Here is a 25179-nt window from a genome sequence, read left to right on the forward strand (position 1 = left end):
TCCATCCACATCGAGAGAAGCCAGTCGATTGTGTACGTTGATTTTTCAGACAAATCATGCGTTTTGTGTAACAAGCACAACATTTGCCATGGATGGACCTTAAGACAAGCTGCATGCTGGTGCAGTGGTTAGCATGCCTTAGAGAGAAGGCCCTGGTTTAAATCCCAGCCTAGACCTTTTTGTGTGGATGTTTGTATATACCGTATTTTCCGGACTATAAGTCGCACCGGAGTATAAGTCGCACCAGCCCTAAAATGCATTATAAAGTAGAAAAAAACACAGATAAGTCGCACTGGACTATAAGTCGCATTTTAACTTTCACAACCTTATATGACACAATCATAGCAGACTGTTTATCTAAGAATTTCACAGTAATTTTTTCTCAAACTTATTTATTTATTCCTTTCATGAAGCATCATTGGCCAACTAATACTCTGTTTTCATCCTGTATTTGTAGAAACAGTTGTCATTTTTATTGCATTTCTGAATCTATGAAATCATTGGAAAATAGAATATTATGTTCTTAGCCTTCAAGATCTTACTGTAAAAAAAAGTCTGCTGATTCTTTGAGTCACTTAACACTTAACATACCTCATACATCAAATTGACCCAGGAACATCATCTCTGTTCCTCACAAATGAACATAACAGGAGGGTTAACAATGTATTTATTTCAATTTATTTCTAATATAAGTCGCTGCGGAGTATAAGTCGCACCCCTTGCCAAACTATGACAAAAAGGGCGACTTATAGTCCGGAAAATACGGTATGTTTGCCCAGTGCATGTATGGGTTTTTACCAGACCCTCTAGCTTCCTAAAGACATGCTTCATAGGTTAATTGATTATTCCTAGGTGTGACTGTGATTGTGTGGCCCTGGGACATGCTGGGGACCTGTCCAGGGTGTACCCCACTTTCCCCCAATAATATCCAGGTTAGGCTCTGGGATAGAGTGTGTCAAAACATGGACGGATGTAGCTTAGGATCCCTTCTTTAAAAAAAAAAAAAAAAAAGTAATTTGCCACAAGAAAAATTTACAATGGCTGCCATTTTTAAAGATGGCAGCCATATGGTCAATTGTTACAAAAAGATTCAGTGCCTATTTGCCATAGTCTCCAAAATATGGGTTGTCGAAATGCAGACTATTATTTTAAAGGGTACCTACAGTACAGAATACTAGTATATATATTACAGATATTTTTTAAGTCTTGGACTGTCTCTTAGCAAACGTGTTTTTCTAGAAGTGGAGGTCTTAAGTCAAATCTAGGGGCAAATTTGGTGCTTGTACCACAAAATACATGATTATTTGAAAACCAGTTCCACTATTTTTGGAATCCTCCTGGATGGCTCTCTGGTTAAGTGTTGCTGTCATGTCTAACCCGGAGGAAGACCCTGGACTCACTTCTTTGGATGACCTGGGAGTGTCTTAGGATCCCCCAGCAGAATTGAAGAAAGTTTCTGTGAAATGGGAGGTCTGAGCATGTCTGCTTATACTGTTAGGGTTAGAAGACGGATGAAAGTAAGTCCTTCGTGACATTAATCATCACCAGGTTACATTTTCTCCTGGGACAAGGCCTCCCTTCATCCACAGTGCTGCAGCGCTTACTGGTGCTGGTTCTCCTCATTTCAGAGGCTCTCTAAGATGGGTTGCAAACTTCCATGGTCAGACGTGTAACCATAGCAACATAGACATACTGCAGAGTTCTTGTGCTTGTGATCCAACACCAGATGGCAACAAAAACTCTGCATCTGGTTAGACGTATCCATGAAAAACAATCACTGAGCTTGTCAGGGCTGTTTATACAGAACTGTTTTGTACATTGATCATTTTTAGATCTTTTTTTTCTTTTTTGGATGAATTTGAACACATTTATGCTGCTGAGGTCTTCAAAGAAACACACCCACAAACAGACATGACTGTGATTGATGTTAAGATGAAGTTCCCTTGAAGATAATGAGCCAGTTAAGGACAAAGCATCTTCACTCATGAGGAAAAAAAGTCCAGAGAGCTGGGTGAGGACAAACAAGAGGTGAAAAAAAGATGTAGGAAAAGCAAAATCAGACATTTCAGTGTCGTAATACTTCACAGATATGCTGTTACAGTAGATAACCCCATTTTCTAGGCGAGGTAGATGTGGATATGTAGATTTTAACTTTTGAGATTCACTGCTTTTAACCACTTGCTTTTAAATATTCTTTGAACAGTCCTCTGGCTTTTATTTTTTATCATTAAACAATCATCCAAACACATTTGGGAATGTAAGCAGTAGCAACGTGTTCTGTTTTCAATTGTGTGCTTGTCTGATTTTGTTGTTCCTATAAATGGTACGATCCAGTCGACAGATGAGTCGGATATATCAACATGTTTCAGTCGAAAGTAAATCTAGGACGTTGTGAGGAGCAGATCTGTACAGGTCTGCACAGCTGTGGGACAGTTTCCAGATCAGGGTGGGAAATGCGATAAGGATATCTCAGAGACTGTACAATCCCATCATCTAAGCCTGGTCTGTTACAGAACGAGACGTTGTATCCACACAGTGGTGCTGAGTTTGAGAGGATGACTGTCAGAGCTAGAATCGAATCACCAATCCCTCAGTTTAGACACGACTGAATACCTGACAAACTTTAGTGTAATTTTTTTTAAAGCAAAGAGCAACGCATCTGTTAATTTGTAATGTAGAACCTCGTAGATTAATAGACAAAAATGTTTCTTTTGTTTAAGTTCGAACATTGGTCTTTGATTGTTTTAGTTAGACAAATAATTGATTATGGCGGTTTGGCAGGAAGACCCAGCTTTGGTAAACACTTCTAAACTTTAACTTGAGTAAACATACAGTGCCACAACCTCCAGCCGATGTAATATTTACTAATATATTTACTTTTAATTCAGTGATGTATCTTTTAGAACACACACACACAGTATATGTGAGGACTCAGACCAGAAATATATTGCAAATTAAGCTTTATTGCCATTGATGAGAGGAAAAATTCACAGATACAATACACTGTGTTCTGATCTGGATGTAAACTGCTCCAAACTGGTTTTTACAGAACCCCAGTCCTTAATAGTTGCGGTCCAACAGGTCTGTATTGATTGAGCAAATGCTAGATCAACATTGCGTCTATTAATGACTGGGGTAACAATGCACATTCTTCCCTTGGATATCGGTGTAATGGCATTATTCCTATGAATCTGAACGTCACATACAAAAAGCCTCAGGCATGGCTTCCACAAGGAGACACTACAAAAAACAAAAACAAAAAAGAGAGCTTGTTGACCACGTTTTCTGTTACAATAAGAAATAGAGAACAGTATGATCTTTACATTATATTTGGCTGATTTTTAGCTGTTTAATATTTTTTTGAGTGTTAGATAAATAATAAAAAAAAGCTTCCACAAAAGCCACAAGACAACAGCAAGGGATTAAGACATTGGAGCAAAAGGGCCAAATCTTTTTAATGCATATTTCAAATAATGCAACATAAATTTTGATTTTAAGTATCTTGCGTGACACGTTTTTCCTTTTTCTCACAAGAACGGCAGTAACATAAGCACTACGGTAGTCCGGCACTGGTCCCACTAAACCACAGAGCACCTTTCGTCGTTGTCATAGCAACGCATCCGTTATATAGCTTGTATCCAGCCTGAGATCTACAAGGGGGAGTTCACTTCAAGCATTTTGTGGAACATCATCACTAAAAATAACTGTTTCCACATAGAAGACATTTGAACGCATCAGGACAATCTTGGACCACTGTTTGGATAAAATGGACAGTCGTTGTGCAGGGTGAACAGTCACCCCACTGGTATTTACACTTAGTGGAGTGCAAATAATAAATGAAAATAATATATTCTTTGGCTCAAGAATCTGCAAATATATTGAAGCTGTGTGTCAAGACACTTTCACAGCAAACTACTTCATAAAATCTTCGATAAATCTAATATTTCACCACTCTGAATAACTTTATTTTGAAGACAGTGTGACATTATCATTTAGAGAATAGATTAAGGAGGCAAATACAGAATTCTTTAGATCTTATTAATATTAGTCTCTTATTACACAATGAGTGAATCTCAGGAAACACAGCTCAGATAAGCACAGCAATCTAACAGCTATTTAATCAAACAACTCACTGTATCTGCATTGTGCCAATCATGCAAAACACAAAAAATAAATATCTATTTGACCAGGTATGAAAATAATCACATCTATAGGTATACACACCCACGACACGGAAATAAAAAGCTCCCACAGTATAGTGGCACATAAATCTAGCAACATCTAGGGGGTGCACATCAAACTGAAGAGACAGGGGGCAAAACAAAGAGTCACAGCGGGGTCAGACAGTTAGCATAGAGCACCACCCAACTCGGTGTAGGCACAGTTCTCTTTTAACGTCATCAACAACGGCCCCAGAGATAAACCACAGCAGCACAGACATACAGAATGTGACCCAAACAAGCACACTGATCAACAGCTCAGCAGGTAGACAGTACATTTGGACACTGCATAGAGTTAAAACAACATCCAGGCCAGCTCCCAGCTGGGCCGAGCTTTTACCAGTAAGATGGGATTCAAACATCCACAAACACATCTGAGCTTGTGTTCAGCTAAGGTCCTCATTGTTATTTAGACACTGCAACACTTTTTCCTGGTTCGCTCAGTTGGCCTGGACTGATTTTGGCCCCACTGCAACGCCATTACAGTCCAGGATGTACTGCAGGCAACCTTGAGGGGGGCGGCCAACGCCGTTCTTGATGCCGTCGGCTGTTATGTCCCCCTTTTGGCCCGCTCCCTAAAGAAGGAGGATGAAAATTACCTTACTGATCTGGCAAAAACTGTGAGAGTCTTGTGTCTAACACCCCATTGGCTATTATAGAGAATAAATCCTCTGTACCTGGGATGGTTGCACTGTGGTGGGTCTCTGTGGAGCGTTGGCCTCATTGCTCGCTATTTGGTTCATTTTTGCCAGCACCAAGTCTGCAATGAGCTGCCGGTCTTCATTCTGATGTTCCCCTACCAGTGGCATGGAAGAACCCACCACCTGCACCACACGGAAACGACAGGCGTAAATATGCAAACAGTAATGCCCTAATTTAAAAAGGAGAGGACTGCAAGATCAACTAATTCACTGGTAAAAAAAAAATGTGGGTTCCCAAAGTAAGATTTCAACATTTCAGAAAACATGACACTCTTACCTCTGTGATGTAATCTCTGCCATCTTTTCCATGTATAGCTTTAACAGCACAAATCTCCAGACCACCAAAAATCTCTGAGCAGGTGTCGGCCCACACTTTGTACCTTCACCAGACAAATTAGGTCATTGCACCACAAAGTATAGTATATTCTTTGTATTGTATTGCATATTTCAGTAATTCAGTAAAAAAAGAAAGAAAGAAAGTTTGTGTATTAAGCATATTTATGACATTTAAACTGATATATTTTAATAGTTTATTTCTTATAACGATGCTTGCAATTTAAAGCTTATGAAAACAGAAAGTTAAAATGTTTCAATGAAGGTAGCTATGGGAGATTCATTGTGTCAAACTCTAAGGACAAATAGTTCGGTTTGGGTCGTTTTGATTCAATTCAATTCCATTCAATTCTATTTTACTTTATTAGCATTATAATCTTTCCTGTACCTTAAATGGTCTGTTAGTCTAGATCAGTTCACAAACAGGTCTCAAGGCTGCTTTATATTATCATGCCAATCGTCCCTATGCAACCGTGAAGTCTATTTAATTCAATTCTATTCAATTTTCTTTGAATTGAATAGCCCAATATCACAATGCAGTTGTCTCAACGAGCTTCACACTGTTAATTGTGCAAAACATAAATTCAGTTTTAAACTATAAAAGCTGATTGCTAAACTAAACTAAACAGACTGAGCTAAACCAGGAATTCCTGCCCTTAGACCCTCCTTCTCGTCTAGATTATACTAATGTTAGCTGGTTTCGCTAGCGACTGTCTGCAATCACTGCGAAAAACTTCTGAGTGGCGTTTTAACTTTTCTTCCCTGGTGATGTATTTGTTTCCAGCGTTTCTGTAGTTTGGTATTTTATTTAATTTTGATATAGAGGGATATTTGAAATTCTGTTTTTTTGTATAGATAAAACCTTTTTTCCAATGCAAGTTTTTTCTGAAGATGCTTACATCCAAAACAATATTGTGGTTAAATAATGTTGCAGACAAAACAAGGAAGGTGGTACATACGGTTCTTTGGTATTTTGAAAGCATCGACATATCAAATCACTACACTTTAAACAAGAAGCTAAATTTGAGAGGATTTGTCAACTGCTTCATATCTTTATCAAATAGCTGAAGATGTACACTGGTTGCTTTAAAAAGTAAATATGCAGTGAAAACATGAAGTAATGTCAAACAGTAATGACGGCCTTGTCTTTAAAGTCCTGGGACGTGGAAATGGCAATTTTTTGGATGGAGCTTGCTCCACCATTGCCTCTTCTAATCACTGGAAATAAGTTCAAGCTAAATAGCATGATATACACAAGCCTATACTCTTGGCGTAAAGTTCCAATTGTGGATGATGTAATCTACTTGTGACACATTTTGCAGTGATTGGGGCAATTCCCTTGTGATAGTCTTGCGATCAATGCGATCCGAGTGAGTACAAATCCCTATGAAGTATTAACCGGTTCTTCGGCTTTGTGGACAACTAAACATTTGTCCAGATAATGATCAAGGACATAATACACAAAAAGGGATCTGCCTTTTTATGAGTTCTAAGTGTGGGGGAGCCCACAACCACCAGATTTTCAGTCTACTGTGCACTGAGTTTTGTGAGGTCTTAGGTCAACAAAGAGTCCATCATGACATTTTAGACCCTTTTATCTTTCCCTTCGCCGACCTGCATTATGAAGAGCTTCATTTCATTTTCCAGCAGGGCTTGGCATCTGCCCAGACAGCTAAGAGCACCAACTTCCTGTTTGGAGCCCAAGGTATCTTTGTGATGGATTGGGCAGCAAACTCACCTGACTGAGCCTCCATAAAGAATACCTAAGGTACTATGGAGAGGATGTGAGACACCAGACCCAACAATGCAGAAGAGCTGAAGGCTGCCAGATCCTGGCTTTTGTAATGTGGCACAGACTGATTAGCTTTAAGCCAGGATTTATTTCTATAATGATGATGCTGAGGGAGATACTAGTAAGTTCTCTGTGCCAGAAATCTTTGTTTTTTAGTGATCTTGTTGTGATTTAGTTGTATTTTAATTTTACCCAACAAGACTATTTTGATTAAATATGATCATCAAAATAAAAAGGAGTAAACTTTATAATGCAATCATATTTATGATTTATTAATTTTACTTTTTTAACTGAATTACTGAATTATTTTATTTTTTTATGTATTTGGACATTTTTTATTTTTTAGATTTGAAATATCATTGCAGTCATCTCAATTTTTGGTTCAATTACGGCCACCAGAGAGAGCTCAGTACTTACCGATCAGTCATGGCTACCTGTTCAAGCATGGCTGAGCCTGTGTTGGTCTTCCAGTTACCAGATATGGACGTTCTCCTGATGTTAAAGACACACAAAGTAAGTCGATTATGATCCTCTTTTGGTTTTGATATTCAGTGAAGCATGAAAAAAGAATACGTACATGTAAGCTTTGTAGTCGGTACCAATCTTCTGGATTCGGATGTCATACTTGGAGTCGATGAGAGGTTCTGTGGTGCTGTAGGTCTGTGTGAGAGCCACGACACTGGCTATGTCCTGGAACTTAGTGTGATTGTCCACCTTCACCTAAACACAACAAATAATCACTTCACATGAGAAAATATGCAAAAGTGTTATTGCGTAACAATAGGATGGTGGCAATTTTTTCCCTATAATGTAGATTATATTACAATTGTATGAATAAGTTGTATTGCATCTGTCTTTTTAGGAATAATTTTTTGTTTGTTTGTGTGCTGACCAAAAAACATCGAGATACCTTTCCAATTCCAGAGTGGGCATGTCCAATCTTCACAACAACAGGAAATGACGGCATGCTCACCTGAGGAAGAGAATTGATCATTTGATGCTTTCAATGCAAACTTTGATGAAACATTTCAAAACAAATGAAAGTATAATGCAGCTCACCATTTCCTTGTAGTTAGGATAAAAGGTCTGTTCGATCAGAGGGAACTTGTCAACTCCCAGCTTTCTGCAGGTATTGATAAGCTGAGCAAACTGCACACACATAAGTATAGAATTAAAATGTAACCTAAAAGCAAAAAGTTTCAATCTATTGAACAAAATTCAGACAAAACCACCGGTTACCCAGAAAAGAATATTATCACAGCCCTGCTTGCAGCATTGTTCAACTGCTGACTGCTTACCGCCCACGGCTTGTCGCATAAGTTGTAGATGGACTCCAGGGAGTTGATGCTTGGTACACCCCCATACTGGAGACCAATAATCATGTTGCGAAAATCTTCATTTTGGGTCATACTGAAGGCATGTTGACGAATCAGGACAAAGTCAGGCTTGAAGGACCTGAAGAATGCGAGCAGAGCAAAGATGAGGCAACGTCTGACAGAAACAGCGGCTCTGTTCCCTGTGTGTCTTCCTGTATCTCACCTGACCACCTTGGTACCATTTCTGAGAGCCTGCATGTTAACAATGCAGGTTCCATTGGCGTGAGCCACCACGTTGATATCATTGAATTCCGCCTGAGAAGTCAAGAATTAAAACGAAAACAGAGGTTTTTAATCCTGTGTTTAAAACAAATACTTGAAATGGATCTAAAGGACGTTATGAAACATACCTGCTCCACTTTGATGTCATAATCCCCATGCACTTTCTTCCCTCTGAATAATTTTGCCCTGAAAAGGAAAGAAATATTCCAAATGAAAACGAATGAGAATTAACATTGTTTAAAACCATTTTTTTCAGTTTTAAAGACCCGCTCCGATTGTCTTTTGATCTATTACAAAGTGTTTTCAGTGGTCCTTTAGTTTTGATTATGCCGTTTTTTAAACAAATTTAAAAACTCTGTTGTTGGACATGGTTCCTCCACAGGAGTTCATTCGAAATTTGAGTTGTGATTGGTATTTTTGGTGCAGAACCCCGCCCCCCTTCCCGTCACCCATAACTAGGCCATCGGTTTACACGTTATCCTGCTAGCTTACAGCCCCTCGCATTAACCATTCAAACCTGAAATGGTAGTTAATTTGGACCATGTACAAACCTTTGTATTTAACAGTCCTGTGCTCATTACCAAACCACCAACTGTCTTAAATGATTTGTTAGAAACAAAATGTAATCTGAAGTCCAGCCATTCACTTTATAGCGTGTAAACTCAAACACTGATAGGCTGAGCCAGGAAAGAGATGAGCAATGGGCTAGAATTAGGAATTTAGCCAAAGCGTCTGTTTGGATTGTAGAGAAGAGGAAAAAAATGTTACAACTCAGTTGCAACAATAAATGCAGCACCTCAACTCTGGGGTCACAAATCTAGCAAATAAGAGCTACTTGTTAAAAATGTGGAGATGTTTTTGTACACCACGCTTCTTCAATTTTTGAGTGACTCCATGTTGCCTGAAAACATTTGTATTAACAATTACTTCATATGGCTGGGATGAAGCAAACTAAACGATCAGTTTCATTAGAATTTTAGTTAAAATTCCCCAGTGAAGGAGCAAAGATTTGCTAACAGCTGCTCAAAATGTGAACAGAAGCAGAGAATTTCCACTACAGAAGATACCGTAATTCAAAGCTTTCAAATGTACCTTCAGTTTCAATAAGTAACATCAGACTGAGTTTGAATCTTCATAAGATAATGTTGGCTTTTGCAACCTCAACAGAAAGTGTAGCAAATCTAAACTTTTCATTGACTTTTTAAAAATGTACACATATCAAATCTCTCCATTTTAATTTTAATTTCAAAACCACATATCGTCCTCATTCAGCAAGTGGGACGAAGCTAAATTATTAATTCTTAACCAAATTAGAAAGGGGAGAAATACAGGTATAAACACACGAATCCCAGCTCCTCTATTTGCACACTGGTAGATGCTCTCCACCCATACAGACTAGATATGAGGGCTGCATAGCTATGGCATATGAAAAGCAAAAGCACCCCATTTCATTTTGCCCATTCAGCAGTTGATCATTACACAAGCATGTGCAAGTGGAATATACCTATCCAGATTTCATACTGCATCAGGACATAGCGACACATTTCAAACGAAGGAGGATATTCTTTCTGTGAATTTTCATTCAGAAAAAAAATAAGCTATTGAATATTTTGAGGTATTAAAAGTATTTTTAAATTTAAAATTAGTCAATTTAATGGAGAAATATGAAAGTATCGGAGTATAAAACTGTTTTTTAGACAGTATTTCAAAAGATTTGTTGAAAAGAAAATTTTTGCACAAGATCGAAATAATAATGGATGACTATGTCTTATTTCACGTGTTGCATAATAGACAGACTTTTTCCAGTCAGGTTTGAAAAGTAGATTTGTAACTGTTTTGAGTTCTGGGATAATGTTACGGTCAGAGCAGTTTCCCAGCACAAATAATCTCACCCTGACATTCCTTTCTTCTGTGCATTTTGCATATTAAACACAAAATGGAAGAGATTTCTTTAGTGAGGATTTAGAGAACAGGTATGGGCCGTAATTGCAACGGTAACACACTGTACCGAACAGATGCTGCTTCTTTCTAAAGAGGAATCCACAACACCGCTTTCCTGGCAACGAATGAACACGTCAGGATGACTGGCAGCTTCATCCGAGGAGTAAAAGTTTGGCTGGCTGACAACTTGATGAACACATTTGTTAATGCTCTGACTTTAATCTTGTCTGCAAGCACTTAAGGTAAAGCCTCATCACTAAAAAAAATGGCTTAAAAAAAATGGCTGCTGTTCAGTTTGAATGTCTTTCTTCACTGCATTTTAATAAAGAATATTTTGGCCTCAGTTTGATGGGAGACGGCCTTCTTGACCCAACCCTCTGTATTTAGCAGGACTTGGGACAAGCACATGGAAACAAAAGACAATTCTGTTTCTAACCAAGGCCCAACCCTGTTTATCTTCTGAGATCAGATGAGAGGTGTTTCCTTTTTTACTGCCAGCATTTCAGCTGCTTATTGTTTGTCTAAAAATGTGTCTAAGGAAAAAGTGATTTACTTATATGGAAAATCACCATTTGTTCCATCAAGACTACAAAGTATCTAAAAAAAAAATCCAAAACACTTAAGACTTTTAGAGCGTAAAAATTCTTAAAGAAAAGTTTCACAAACATAAATCAATTGAAATCAGTGATCGCGAGGGATAAGATAATTGGATGTGATGAGCAGATGGCTGTGACGGGCAAGGGCCTTCTGCCAGATGTAATTAGTCTGGTGAGCTCTCTCCTGATCATATTTTGTGAACCCATCGGGTCTCGTCCCTCTCCGTTTCATCTGTATCAGAGCCAGAAAGGGATGTCTCACCTGTCAGACGATGAAATACTGCACATAAAAGGCTGCAGACACGAAGCTAGCCGGCATCATGGAGGAAATGTGGCACTTGCCAAAACCTCCATAAAAATAAAGAGTTGCTTTATCTTTTGTAGGCTTGCCAGCTGCCGTACATTTCCGTCCTACCAAAGGTCATATTTCTACCACATCGGTTTTAAACTTAAAACTGTAGCTTTTCAATTATTACAATATACATGGATGCAAAATTCTAAATAAATAGTAGCACGTAAAACACTTTGGTCGTGCCAGTGTCTACTAGGTAAAAGGTCTTCTGCAAATGAAACTAAAGGGCAACCCTGCTCAGATATGTACAACCCACTTCAGATACACAGTATCACTGAACCACCATGAAATATAGATGCAGCACTCAGACAGAGGAAGACCGTCGAAGAATTCAGTCAACTCAAAAGTAAAAAAAATAATAAAAGGAACCAAACAGGAAAATATCAACAAATATTTCACTTTTAAAATAAACTCCAATTTTTTGATAACTGATCAAAACTAACCACTCAAATAAATCCATAAGTCACAGATTTTGCTCCAAGTTGAATTGTTGTGATTTTCCACTGAGATAATTGGAGTGTTTGCACATCAGACTGCAACCTTTGTTCCAAAAATAATTAACTTACAGTCTAGAACAACTGCTTTCCTCTGACCAGCCTCCACCCCACTGACAACTTATCAATAATTAACAGCTGTCTCAATGCATTGGGGGCCACTTCTCCTCTCAGCCATTGGATGTGAGACATAGGTTTCCTGGGAGTGATTTCCAGCACCAGTCTTACATTTATAACTGATGATTATAACTGATGACAAATGAGATTATGATAAGTGTTGCAAAAGCTGAAAACAACATTGGTGTATTTGAAATTCTTTACCAATTTTATTTTGAAAAAAAACACGAATAAAGTCATCTGTTGCCCTTATGTTTAGTGTATAAAAGCTATCTAACGTAAAATATGGTTGTTTGTTTTCAATTTAAGAAAATGAAGTAGATTTAGCTCTGGACTGTCTCAAATAGGGTCCTGCTTTTGATTTAAGTAAAGCATGATTTTCATGTCGTTTTTCTGCAATCTTCTGTGAACCACAGTGCACTGAGGTATGTTATTAATCCCATGTTCTTGCCACAGATGTCATGTGACCTGCTGTCGGTGAGCAGGGGGGAAACCCCACTGATGTGGGGAAAGCACTGCACTGCAATGCCACCACAGAATCAGTGCTGCACAACCTGTGGCATGGCAGAAAGCAACGTCACAGACTGAAAATATGAACCAATTTAGCAACAGACATGATTTAATAGCATATTATTGAGCCTAATGCGATCCATACAACCAAAAACTGCTGTCCATCTTTATGCAACGGATAATTACGAATCCTCTTCTGTATTTGATTTCTCTGAACATTTACAGGTATGTTGAGATCTGCAAAATGCCTTGATGTAGGTTATCAAACGATGATCCTCATGAAGTGATGATCAACATTAAATACCAAACATGGAGCACATAATTCATGAATAATTCACCATGTAGGTCTGGGCTGTGTGTTGCCTTACCACTCTTGCTGAGGCTCATCAATCACCAACAGAATCTTAAACTTCTTCGGCGTCGTGACTTGGGTCTGTTCCACCAGCCCTGCTGAGGCGGCTGTCTGCTTCACTACGTTTGTGATGGAGCTGAAGAACCCGGCCCCAGTTGACTGGGCCGGCTGAGGCTTCCTCTCCGGTGCAGGTGATGTGGCTGGAGGTGTTGGCGCAGCGGTAGGAGACTTGGCAGGGGTGGAGGAAGCAGGTGGAGGAGGCTGCGCTGGGTCAGGCCTCTGAAGGTCTGTCATGTAGCCATTGGGGAGGTTGGAGATGAAAGTGCTGTCCGAGAGACGCCGGCGCAGATAATTCATGGCTGGAGGAGAGTAAACAAGCTTTGGGAGGTTGAATGTACTCTGTGGAGCACTCCGAGTTCTGAAGCTGGAGATGGTCTCAGTGCGAACTCCTAAAAAACGTACAACCTCCCAGTCTTGCAGAGCATCCTCAAAGCTCTCCCTCACTAGCAGTGACGCTACCTTCTACCGCAGCCAATCGCCTCTGCCGGAGCTTTCCTCGAGCATAGGAAATGATGCTCCGCTGTGCCTCTCCTTCCTCTGCTTGTCCTCTCATCTCTCACTCTATGGCTTGCCTGGCTTCCCTTCCCCTCCCCCATTTTCTGCTGCTTCAGAGGCGTTCTCCTTTCTTAAATCGCAGCATTGAAAACAGGGATTTCCAGGGGAAAAGCAAGACGCTGCATCAAAATTCCAGTATATTCTTTTCCCCATGTTGTGAGACCTTCTCATACCGCTACCATGGCACAGCATTTGTGTGTAATAAATACACGCATGAAATCTAAAATGGCTGTTAGGACTAGTGGGTGGCTTTGCCTGAGAGGAGGCATCAGCAACCGTCTCATGAGACACAAACGCGTGCAGAACACCATCTACAAAGAACCCAGAGTTTTCAGTTTGATTTTAAAATCATTGTCTGATTCACTTTTAAATTCATAAAACATGAATAATTTGAAAACATTTTAGAGGAGTGCCAAGAATGAACTCCAACAAAAATCCTAGATGGTCCAAAGTAAATAAATAAATAAACAAACAATGAATTAATAAATCTTTGCTTTGGGCTCACCATTAATCTCTGAAATAGACAAGTTAGATTAAATGCATATATGAATTCAAGTGATTAATAGGTACACTCAGACTGCATTTACATTTATTTTTTCCTCTGTGGTCACAAATAATTAATGTTCTAAACATGTACACAACTCTTATGAACTTTATGTTATTTATGATCATATTTATGTCACTATAAATGTTTAAGTTTCTCTAAGCAATAACTTAAATATATTGGTAAATATTATATTTATGTACTTAATTATACATTTATATAAATAACATTTCTTGCACATTTGACTATGTAAAGCTATTATTTTGACAAAACAGATGCAATGTTTACTGTTAGACAATGGGAATGGAAATTTAGAAGAGACTTCATAATATTCTCAGTTACTTCAGTGAAGTACAGCTTGAATCAGTACCAACTGGATTTTTAAAAAGCTTTTTTTTCATTAAAAAAACTATTCCTCTGTTGAATTTTGTTTAAAAAAACAAACAAGCAAAACATGTCAACTTATAGCGCAGAAAAATCAAATTATTATTAAGCTGCACCCTTTACAAATCAGTGTCTTACAGCGACATCTGCTGGTGAATCTGGGCATTGATTGTTCCAATTCCAAGCCTCTGACATGTTAACCCTTGTGCTATCATATGACCCCCTTACATTGACGTGTTATCCCTACCATGACAAAGGTGGATAAAAGTGAAGAGGATTTCATGTAATCCATGGACACCAGTGAAGATCACAAATCATTGAAGAAAAAAGGTTCAGCGCACTGTCTAGTGCACGTTGAAGTGCCCATAGCATGAGGGTTAAACCACTTTCTGCTTTTGCAGTAGAGCAAACTTTGCTCCTGCAGGAGACATATTAAGCATTTGTGTAATGGTCGACTGTTAAAAAAAGAAAAGAAAAAAGGAAAGGCGTGTGATTCTTTGATGACACCAGTTTAACTTTTTTTTTCATTGTGTGCACTTTTTTAAAATACGGAAATGTGTTACTCTTGATGGGACAGTGATGGTAAGTGGAGCAGCTAGCACTGTGGTGTGCATCCCATAACCCCCAGATCAATGTGGACAAAACAAAAGAAATGGTGACCGACTTCAGAACATCTGGCAATCACCACACTCATCTGACCATAAATGGTGCTGCTATGGAGAAGGTCGACAGCGTCAAGTTCCCGGGGGTGCACCTCACTAATGTCTTGTCCTCCTCCACCAACTCAAGCACAGAAGCCTCTCAATCCCCTCTGGAGATTAAGGAAGGCTGGAATTCCAACACCTCACCTCATCACCTTCTACAAGGGCACCATTGAGAACATCCTGACACAGAGCTTCACATCCTGGTTTGGCAGCTGCCACGTTCAGGATAAACAACGGCTCAGCATGATTGTGAAGACTGCGAGCAAGATCGTTGGTGCACCTCTCCCGATCCTGCAGGAGCTATACGAGCAGAGCAACCACCATCATTAGGGACCCCCAGCACCCCTCTCATGGACTGCTCTCCCTCACGCCATCTGGGAGGAGGTTCAGCAGTATCAGCTGCAGATCCAGCAGGATGCTAAAAAGCTTCTTCCCACAGGCTGTGAGACTGCTGAATGGACTGTCCTCCTCATCTATTCATGCTCTCACAAACTCCACTCTGCAGTAAGACCAAAAGGATTACCCCCCCCCCCCCCCAAAAAAAAAAAAAAAAACTGCTGTAAAACGCACATAAGGTCACTTTAGTCACAGTTAATGCTGGTCTCCATTCATTTTAATTATATTTTTATTTTCATTTTATTCTACTGCATCTCTGTTTTTCTTATTTTACTGCTATTTTTTTATTCTTTGATTGCTTTTATTGCTTGCTTCCTTGCACTGCCATGCTAGTAAGAAACAACATCTCGTCTCACATTTGTATTTCTCTGCAAATACTATGTGTGGAATGACAATCAAGCAAATCTTGAATCTTGACGTGAATCAGACCGTCAGAGATGGTCTCCGTAGTGCTGCGATCAGTTCCGTGGTGTCGCCGCTAGGGCTGCTCGGTTCTCTTTTGTTCGAGAGTCCGGTGATAGAAGGAAAGGACAGACGAAGAGAACTATGCTGTTGTCGTGATTTTAAAATCATCTTTTTCATCAATTAAGTATGTTTATTTATTTAAACTATGAAAATTACTTTTTTGATTCGAAAGGCCTTTTTAAAACCAGTAAAGAATTGTGACAGAGTTTTTTTCTTCAGTGTTCAGTAGTTGATTTGAGAAAGTTAGCGTCTGTGCTAATCATGTTAGTTGTTTGTGTCGTCGCCACAACTACATTTATTGATTTAGCTCTCTGCTACAATAGTTAAACAACACTTTAAGTGTGAGGAAAGTTTCTTTCTTTTTTAAAATTATGTATGCAGTGACATAAACTATAACTTCATATTTTACTGTTAACTTTTTTCCTTTTAGTTTCCCCACTAAGCTGGCGTTGTAGCGGTTAGCTTCAAGCTAGTCTGGTTTAGCTTTGTACTTCTGTTAGCTCGTGGGCGTCGTGGCATTTGCTAACGTTAATGTTACGTTGGGAGACTCAGTAAACAAATCCTAAAACCCATTCGTGTGTTTTAAACCAAACACAACATATTTATCGTTCTCAACTACATATTTTTTCGTTTGCTCCTTCTTCAGGGAACATTTATCTGCGGCGGAATAGCCTGCTAACATCAATGTTAGCCACTAGCCTGTACGTGTAAATGCTATGTACTAGAATGGACCTGTTGAACTCTCAGTTCCTGGACAAGATGAACAATAACATTGGGAGACTACACTACGAAGGTTTGTTGTCTTCTTTGTGATTGTGTGGGGGGTGACGTCGGCTTGAATGGCACACGCACTGTTGTGTTTTGTATGTTAGCATAATAGTTTCTAGTTTGTGCTAGTATTAGTTATTTATTGATTTGTTTTGGCTGAACAAGCCAAACAAACATTTTCATCTTTTACTTGAAAAGTATTGATTTGCGTTTAATAGTATTTTACATTTAACATAAAGGGTTTAAATTACAGGCAATCATATAATAACTTGGCGCTTTTTACGTTAACGTTTTTCAAAATTTCACTTGACCTATCGCAAATGTATACTTTTATACTTAAAAATACTGCAAAGTTGGTTATTTAATATACTGTTTGTATGATAAACTTTTTAGTCAGTCAGAATACTGACAATCAGGACATTATTGCTGCCTAAACAAAGGACTTTTTTAATTGACTTTTTAAAATTAATTTGAAATTGAAATGGAATATTTTACGTCACCCGGTTTGACCTGAATTCAATAAAATGTAAATTTGTTAATACATTCCCATTATATAAGAGTGATCATTATTATTATCGTTATTTTTTGGTTAGGAGAAAACATTTTTTTGTGTATCAAGCAATGTGAACTGAAAAAAGGTGAAACTGTCAATAATTAGTTTTTAAATATTAATAGTTACAGAAAAGCTGCTTGTTGCTTCCTTTTAAGGTAGTTGCTTTGAAGAAAAATTGATTTGTTGAAAGTACCTGGTAGATATATATTTTGTTTTTCAGTGATGAAAGTCTTCCGGGAATTCCCGGAAATCCGGGTTTTTGAGCAAACCGAACGTACTTTCCGGGAAATAAAGACCTGATCTCTACGGACAAATCGCTTTCCGGATTAGAAAATGGTCTGAAATCAGCTAATTTTAGCTTTATTTTCTATATTTCTCCGCAGATCGCTTCCTCTATGGTCGTGGCCATCTTTCGTCTTCCCGGCTTAATTGACCAATGACGGGACGTTTTAGTTGCTTTCGGATGCGTCGACGGGTCTGATTGGCTCTGTCTGCACCACGTGGTCAGCGTGACTTGCTTCCCTAGAGACCAAAACTGGCGGACCCACGCTAAACTTTCACAAACACATCTGAAGAGTTTGCGATCAAATTTGTGTTAAAATAATGGCAGGCATCGTCATTATTGAGCGTGGTCACGACCTCAGTTGTGAGAAGACGATAAAAAACAAATTGAAGTGGTCTTGGCTGGAAAAAAAAAAAGATTTTTAAGGTAGTGTAGGTCAAATACTTTTTTGTGTAAAATAATCTCAAAACCACATTTTGAAATAATTTCAATTTTAGTTTTGAGTTTCAGTTTTTATTTTGAATACATTTCTCTATCTAATTTATTTGTATTTCCTAATTACCATGATTTAGTTCAGTATAGTTAACATTAATTATAAGTATTTGATGGTTTGGACCCGCACTCCCTTAAAAAATAATGTTTACAATGTTTAGTTTAGTTTGTATGTTTGTTTTGATATTTCCCAGATTACTTAGTATTGGTGTTAAAGAATTGATGTATTATGTTATAGAATTATAGTTTAAAGCAGATCCCATATTTTGATGTAATTATAGTTTGAGAAAACAGTGCAAGTGGATGTTGTACATCAGTCATTTCTAAAGCAGAAATAATGTATAAATAACTGAGGTATTTTCATAGAATATCATAGTTACCGGTGTTCTTTTTGCCATTTGGGGCTTTGATGTTACTATATTTTAGCAATTGTATGTTTTGCAGCTTTAAGGAAAAGCGTAGATTGTAGGATTGTGTTACTTTGAGCAATTTTCCAAATTCTTTTTTAGGACCAGCAAGTCCTTAATGGAGAGTCAAACTAGGGGTTTGAATGACAAATCATGATGCTCCAATTAGTCTTAGTTTCTTGATAAAGAAGTGAATAACTAGCTGCCAGAATGCACCAGAATGCATCTAAGACCACGTATTTTTCCAAAATTTCGCTCTGTGCCCGCCATATCGCTCAAAGAAAAGTTCAGGGATTTTTTCCTTGCCTGACTTTCATCACTGGTTTTTACAATAATCCTTTCAAACAGTTCTTTTTATGTAGATTGATAGTTTTAGGTTTAAAGGTTAAATGTTTTTCCAACAATTTGTATATTTTGTCAGTCATCACAGTACCTTAGGATTTACTCTAATAGAGGCATTTTTTAACACTTATTTACACATTATTATATCTCTGTGTTGGACTTTTGGTTTTAGCCAAACTAACCTTAGATAAATCTATCATTGTAATCGAAATACACTGTCCTGATCAGAGCAGCTTTTTGATTTGGACACTTCTGCTCGTAATTTTCCTGTGTGGTGTTACCAGAATTTTACCACTTGGTTGAAAGTGTTTTTTTTTCCTTTCTTTCTCACAGATGAGTCCAGGATGCCCTCCCTGTCTACTGCTATGTCAAAGATAACTGGGCCTCCTCCACAGTGCCCAAGCAAAAGAAAGTATGGAGAGGAACAAATGGAACATCAAATCAGCTGTGATGATGACCACATGACCAAAATGAGCAGACTGTTGGCTACTCAGCTGTAAGTACATTGCATAATATCCAGAGCTATTTGTATTTGTGTTGCTGGATTGTTTTTTTCTTTTCTTTCTTCTCTCTTTAGGCTTGTTTTTCCAATCTTGAGCCCCATTGAGCTGAAAAATAGCGTGCACATTGTTCGCACATGTTATTTGAGCAACAAGTGACAAGCTACATCACGTGTAGCATCGTATTGCTGTTCCACTAAGGCAAATAAATATTACCCCTGGAATGTGTTTGGTGTTGCTTTTATACTTTTGGGTTAGTTGTTGTTGCATCTGCTGATACCAACTGTTCTTTGACTGAAGTTCTTCAGGTGTCAACACAATCACGTCACAAAAAGAGGTGTAACGATTGGATTCATATAATTTGTGGTTGCTGATACGATTCATAGTCGATATTGGTTGCTTTCAAAATACTTTCCTTTGCCTTACATACATTTTTGCGTTTGTTACACAGCTGTTTTCAGATGCGTTGTCTTGCATCTGGCTTTTTTCTCTATCTTTGATTTTGTATTCTGAACTCTGATTTCAGCGTGATATTTTTGCCGCTAAACCAGCCAATCACAGACAGGAGGGTTCATGGTGATTTGTCTACATTCTATCCAATCGAGTGTCTCTTCCTCGCATTAAAAGTGCTTGGAGGCAGACATGGACCAGGATTCTGCACTCTTCAGCCATTCTGACCTGTGTCTCTCAGAGCTGAACCCAATAGGAGCAGCAAAGGAACCTAAAAAGCAACCGAGCGTCAATATTGCTCGCCATATTTGCTGCTGCAATATCGTTAGGTTGGAGCTGTGTGGGGTTACAGGCTAGTGGGAGAGAGTGCAAACAGATGGATGTTGGGAAGTGGGGGAGGGCTTACTCTGTGCCAACGGTCTCACCTGCAACTCTGAGGCAAATTTTAACTGAACTACTGCTGCTCTGTAAAAACTATGTCCTTGAAAAGGTCTTTTGATTTAGCCTAAAAATGGTATAATCATAATTAAAATGTTTGAAATAGATCAAAAGATGATCGGAGTGGGACTTTAAGGCAGCAGCGACCAAAACCTGTAAATTTTACAGATATTCTGAATGGAATAAATTAATCTGAATCATCTAAATGACAGTTTTCTTTTTATTCTTTCATCAAGAGCCAGGCCCTCTGCTGGGAGTAACCATACAGAGCACTGGAGCCTCAGTCACAGTCAAGTCGAGCACACTGCCTCATCCCCGAATGGTATCCATGGTAACCACCTGTATGCATCCATTCCTGGCTATGATTTGGACCAGCCTCTGGCCCTGACCAAAAGCAGCCATAACACGGGCATCAGCAAAATCCAGAAGGCTGTCGTCGGTGACGCAGTGGAACGGCCGCAGGTATTTAAACTTTACCTCAGAATTTCTATCTAATGTTCTGTTTGTGTTCCTGCTGTCTGATACTCTTTGTTCTTTTTGAATGAGATTATGTTTGTATTATTAAATTTTCTTTTAACAAATATTTCTTGACCCGTGACAAAAATAAATAAAAGTTTCATGTGTCATGTCAGGGGTCACGTGATGAATACTTCTGTGTTTTTGCTCTATGTGCACTTCACTCTCCATGTAATGTCCTCCTACAGAACCGTCCTTCCGTCATTACCTGTGCCCCTGCCAGCAACCGCAACTGTAACCTCTCACACTGCCACATGAATGGCTGCACTCCCTGTCTCCCTGCTGACCAGAAGAGGACCAACGGTGAGGAGGAACACCTACACTGTATGATTTATACATGCTAACCAGGAGCAAGGCTTAACGTCAAAGATAAAGCTGAGAATGTGTTATTAGTGATGACACATGCTGAAAGGTTTTTTTTTCTTTATCTTTATCTTTATCTTTATCTTTTGGTTTATCTCATCTGTGATCTGATTAAATGTGTTTAGCAAATGCTTTATTAAATTGTTGTAGAGCTAACATTAAAAAATGTAAAGGAAGTGAGACGCGGTTCATAAGGAGTTCTTCAGTGTGGAACATTGACTGTATATGAGAACCGGACCGAGCGAGTGTGACGGATTCACTTCCAGCTCCAGCTAAATGGAGTCAATTCAGTTGCCATTTTTTCGGGATACAGATGCTGCCATGTTGGAACAAGACGTTGTCAGTAAGCAGTGATTGGTCCAAGTCAGCCTGAGTCTGTGGGACCCACTCTCACCAATCAGGAGTGAACTTATTGGAAGTCCATACCCAATCCACTTTAAAGCGAGCTACAACAAATATATTCGACGTGAGAGCACGTACTTTTATTGAGGTTCCTGATTGGCCCGTTTATAACTTGAATAATAAAAAACATTCAGATTAGCAAACACATCATGAAAAAAGGTAGCAGAGCAAGAATGATTATTCTGATAAGACTGAGCAATGGTTGTTTATTTCTCTAGGAGGATTTTGGCTTCTTGGAGCCAGCGGGTACTTCCTGTTTGGAGCACTCAGTCCACTTCTAAAATACTCTGCGGTTATTTTCCCATCATCAGTAGGATGGGGGCTTTTCCTCATGTAGTGGTTGGTAAACCATGAAGGTTAACCTTATTTATGGAAGGTGAATCACGAATTGTCCCAGAATAGTTTGAACGACACGGATCGGATCTGTTCAAATGCGACCCAGGCCACTTGGGTATGTGGTCCCGAATCCGATACTTATCCCATCTTTTCAAATGCGACCTCCGTCTGAACGGCCAGGCCACATGTGTCCGACACGTACGTCATTGATGCGCTACAAAAGTCATCATTCTGCATTGAAGTAGACGAACACGAGAACATAAACATCAACCATGGCGGACGATGCTGCTGAGACCAGTCAGTGGAAGGGAAGCGAGGTCACCGATTGATTCAAATTTGGGGTGACAGCTCTATTCAGGCCAAACTCCAGGGCTCTTATCACAACCGGCCAGCGAAACGAACCTTTCCTGCCATGACTTTTTTTCCTTTTCCGACCGTGGTTAGAAGCGCGGGGGCAGATCCTCCTTCTGGGTTCACTTCCCTGTTCGGACCCTCAGATTATCCAGAGCGGGTTAATAAAGAGTCAATAGCATTTATTCTGGGGGAAACCTTCATTTATTACCGTTCTCCTTCCTCCGTAACACACAACATGAATGCGTGCCCCCACTGCCCCCCCCCCCCCCATTCTCTACATCGCTGCACTTACACACATGCGCGACCCCAGCACATACACATCCCCATTCACATTGTTGACATCCATTGTTAACGTTAGCTACTTCCACAAACAACAGTGATGTCATTCCCCGTTGAGTACTCTTCTGCGCATGCGGGTCACTTCTGGGTCATTTCATGTTCACACAGGAGATCACAAAAGTTCACATTTAATTGGAAATGTGAACTGCCTTGCAAAAAAAATGGAATTAAAAAAAAAATCGGAATGCAGCATTAAACCCTGCAGTGTGAATGTAGCCCAAGACACAATGTTTTCATTAGAGGTAGTATGTTTTTTCATTTTCCAACAAAGATTTTCTTGAGGTTTCAGCAGATTACTTGTAAGGTTTCTTTCTTTGCTCCACTTTGGAAGCATTTTCTGACTTCCTCTCTGTTTTTTCTCATTACAGCTGGTTATCTAACCCTTATCTCTCTTCTGGTTCTAGCTAACACAGTCTGCGACCCAGTGATTGAGGAGCACTTCCGCCGCAGCCTTGGGAATAACTACAAAGAATCTGAGCCCGTGTCCAACTCTGTGTCCATCACAGGCTCTGTGGATGACCACTTTGCCAAGGCACTGGGTGATACCTGGCTCCAGATCAAAGCCCGGGGCGGGGGTCACCAAACCCCGGAGGCTGACCTTTGAGCTACAAGAGAGCAATTAATCTAATGACTTTTTCTCCGTGCGCGAGTGGAAACAGCTCGCTGTCATTTCTTGCCTATAATTAAGTCTTCTTAGCCAAGAACAGAGCAACATGTTGAGCAAACCAGCAGTTCGCTTGTGAACCTCACGGTCAGCCTTCTAGAACGCTCCGATTTGGATGTGACGCCTCGGTCAGAGAGGTCAAGCTAAACGTTTTCTAGTGCGATGGATAAACTCTACAGTTTAATTTGTGGGGATGATAAGATTCCCAAGACGGTCAGTTGTTAGTAAAAACTCACCTGCCTAATAGCCAAAGACATTTCCGGTGTTTTCCAACATGAAAGCCATAGATCAAGCCTTTGATATTCATCCTGAAATGTGCTCATTTTTGGAATCTTTTAGTCGAAAAGGACAGCCAGGTCTCGCTTGCTCTCCTAAATGATGGCGCGGGGCAATTAATGTGTTGAAAAGTAATGCTTTGGGATGACACAAAGAAAGTTCTGGTCCCTCTGCTTTCTATAAACACTCGTGTCAAACTGGATGGATCAGACATGTAGAGTTTTAAGACACTAATACCAATCAGAACTGATGCGTCTAATTAGAGTCCATGTCTAAGATAGCTGGTTTTTATTACAATCCATACTATATTTACTCCAAATTTTATTTTTTATCTGTAACGTTTTAGAAATACTCACTGCTGGTACAGTTGTACTCAATCTATTTTTTTTGGTAACACGTTTTCATGACTATATGTAGGTGTATCTCTTTAGCATCCATCTCCACATGGCAGCCTCTGGAAAGGTTGGTCCTGAATGCAGTTGGATCCCTGTGTTCGTCTTTGTTTGTCTGCAGAGCAGGATGCTGTAGCTTTACACGTGACTGAAAACAGCAAAATCTCATTTGTGTGTAGCAGTGGTTTTATTTATTCCTGCTGACGTCTGCTAAAGTTTAGTGAAAGAACTCCCTTTTTTCTATCATTTTACTGCAAACATGTGAAGCGTTCGTTCATGACATTCCACTTTTTTGCTATTCGTTGCAGCCTCTTTAGTTTTACAGCTTTTAAAATGGGCAAAAAAAAAAACTCCCCCCCACAAAAATGTTACATTTTAATTTGAATTTGTAGTACCTACATATGAAATATGTAGAGTTTATTTTGACCTGCTCATGGAAACAGTCTCCTGTAGTTCTTTATTTGTTACACTTGCTGTTATGTTGGTATTTTTCACTAAAGACTGTCATTGCGCCGTGCGGAATGACGTAGAGATTTTTGTTTTTCTTTTTTACTCTGGAGTAGCGTACTCGTGTAGAACTAATCTCCTTTTTTCAGATGATTAATACGTGCGGGAACACAGCGATCTTTTGATGGAAGACTTCGTTCAGAGTTCAGAGTGAAACGTCTCTTATGTGCCATTATAGAAATGAGGGATGATCACTGAGTCTGCTTGTTTGATACAAGTGTGTGTGTGTGTGTGTATTAGGTCTCTGTTATTTAATTTCTGTTTTTAGACTACCTGTATCTCGAAGAATGTTTATACAGTTTGACACTCAGATCTGTTATTGCAGAACTTAAAAAAAAGGTAGATTTTTTTTCTTTTTTTTTTATCACTATTGTTATTTTGTCTGGAAGACAATACAGCTTTTTTTGTACTTACCTCTCTTCCAAATAAATATATAATACCTACCTTTGGATGCCTGTTTTATTGTATTAAATCTTACACATGGATTTCATAGTAGTGAAAGTAAAGCAAAAAGAATTGTTCTTAATAACAAAGTCTTGGTTCTTATTAGATGAAGTTTGAATTTTTGTCTTTTTATCAAATGGAAGGTAAAATTAGGCTTTTAAAGGCAGTTAGTGGAAACACTTCATCGGTTTATCGGTTATCTTCAGCACTGCAGTTTGACAAAAAAGATCTATATTAAA

The 25179-nt window shown here is 39.1% G+C and overlaps 2 protein-coding genes across 2 annotated transcripts; one reads left to right on the forward strand and one right to left on the reverse strand.

Moving 5' to 3' along the window:
• Positions 1-2943: 2943 nt before the first annotated feature.
• Positions 2944-13838, reverse strand: LOC101174347 (synapsin-2). The gene is made up of 11 exons (XM_011477298.2): positions 13023-13838; positions 8773-8830; positions 8586-8677; positions 8345-8501; positions 8106-8195; positions 7957-8019; positions 7624-7766; positions 7464-7538; positions 5199-5301; positions 4898-5044; positions 2944-4795 (listed from the first exon to the last, which is right to left on the reverse strand). Exons 1-11 carry the CDS (start codon positions 13361-13363, stop codon positions 4661-4663), a joined length of 1404 nt encoding a protein of 467 aa, XP_011475600.1. The 5' UTR covers positions 13364-13838; the 3' UTR covers positions 2944-4660.
• Positions 13839-16127: 2289 nt separating this feature from the next.
• LOC101172901 (transcription cofactor vestigial-like protein 4) lies at positions 16128-24940 on the forward strand. The gene is made up of 6 exons (XM_004070792.4): positions 16128-16238; positions 16761-16907; positions 19293-19455; positions 20584-20809; positions 21052-21166; positions 23062-24940. The coding sequence occupies exons 2-6, from the start codon at positions 16826-16828 to the stop codon at positions 23259-23261; spliced, it is 786 nt and encodes a 261-aa protein (XP_004070840.1). The 5' UTR covers positions 16128-16238; positions 16761-16825; the 3' UTR covers positions 23262-24940.
• The last annotated feature ends 239 nt before the right edge of the window (positions 24941-25179 follow it).

This window comes from Oryzias latipes, chromosome 7 (genome assembly GCF_002234675.1).
Source record: "Oryzias latipes chromosome 7, ASM223467v1".
NCBI classification, from domain to species: Eukaryota; Metazoa; Chordata; class Actinopteri; order Beloniformes; family Adrianichthyidae; genus Oryzias; species Oryzias latipes.

Coding starts and splice junctions, on each gene's coding strand:
- LOC101174347 (XM_011477298.2), bottom strand. CDS start 13,363: ATGAATTATCTGCGCCGGCGTCTCTCGGACAGCACTTTCATCTCCAAC. Junction 8,831..13,022: donor GATGAGCCTCAGCAAGAGTG/GTAAGGCAACAC, acceptor TTTCCTTTTCAG/GGCAAAATTATTCAGAGGGA. Junction 8,678..8,772: donor ATGACATCAAAGTGGAGCAG/GTATGTTTCATA, acceptor TTGACTTCTCAG/GCGGAATTCAATGATATCAA.
- LOC101172901 (XM_004070792.4), top strand. CDS start 16,826: ATGCTATGTACTAGAATGGACCTGTTGAACTCTCAGTTCCTGGACAAG. Junction 16,908..19,292: donor TGGGAGACTACACTACGAAG/GTTTGTTGTCTT, acceptor TCTTTCTCACAG/ATGAGTCCAGGATGCCCTCC. Junction 21,167..23,061: donor TGACCAGAAGAGGACCAACG/GTGAGGAGGAAC, acceptor TTCTGGTTCTAG/CTAACACAGTCTGCGACCCA.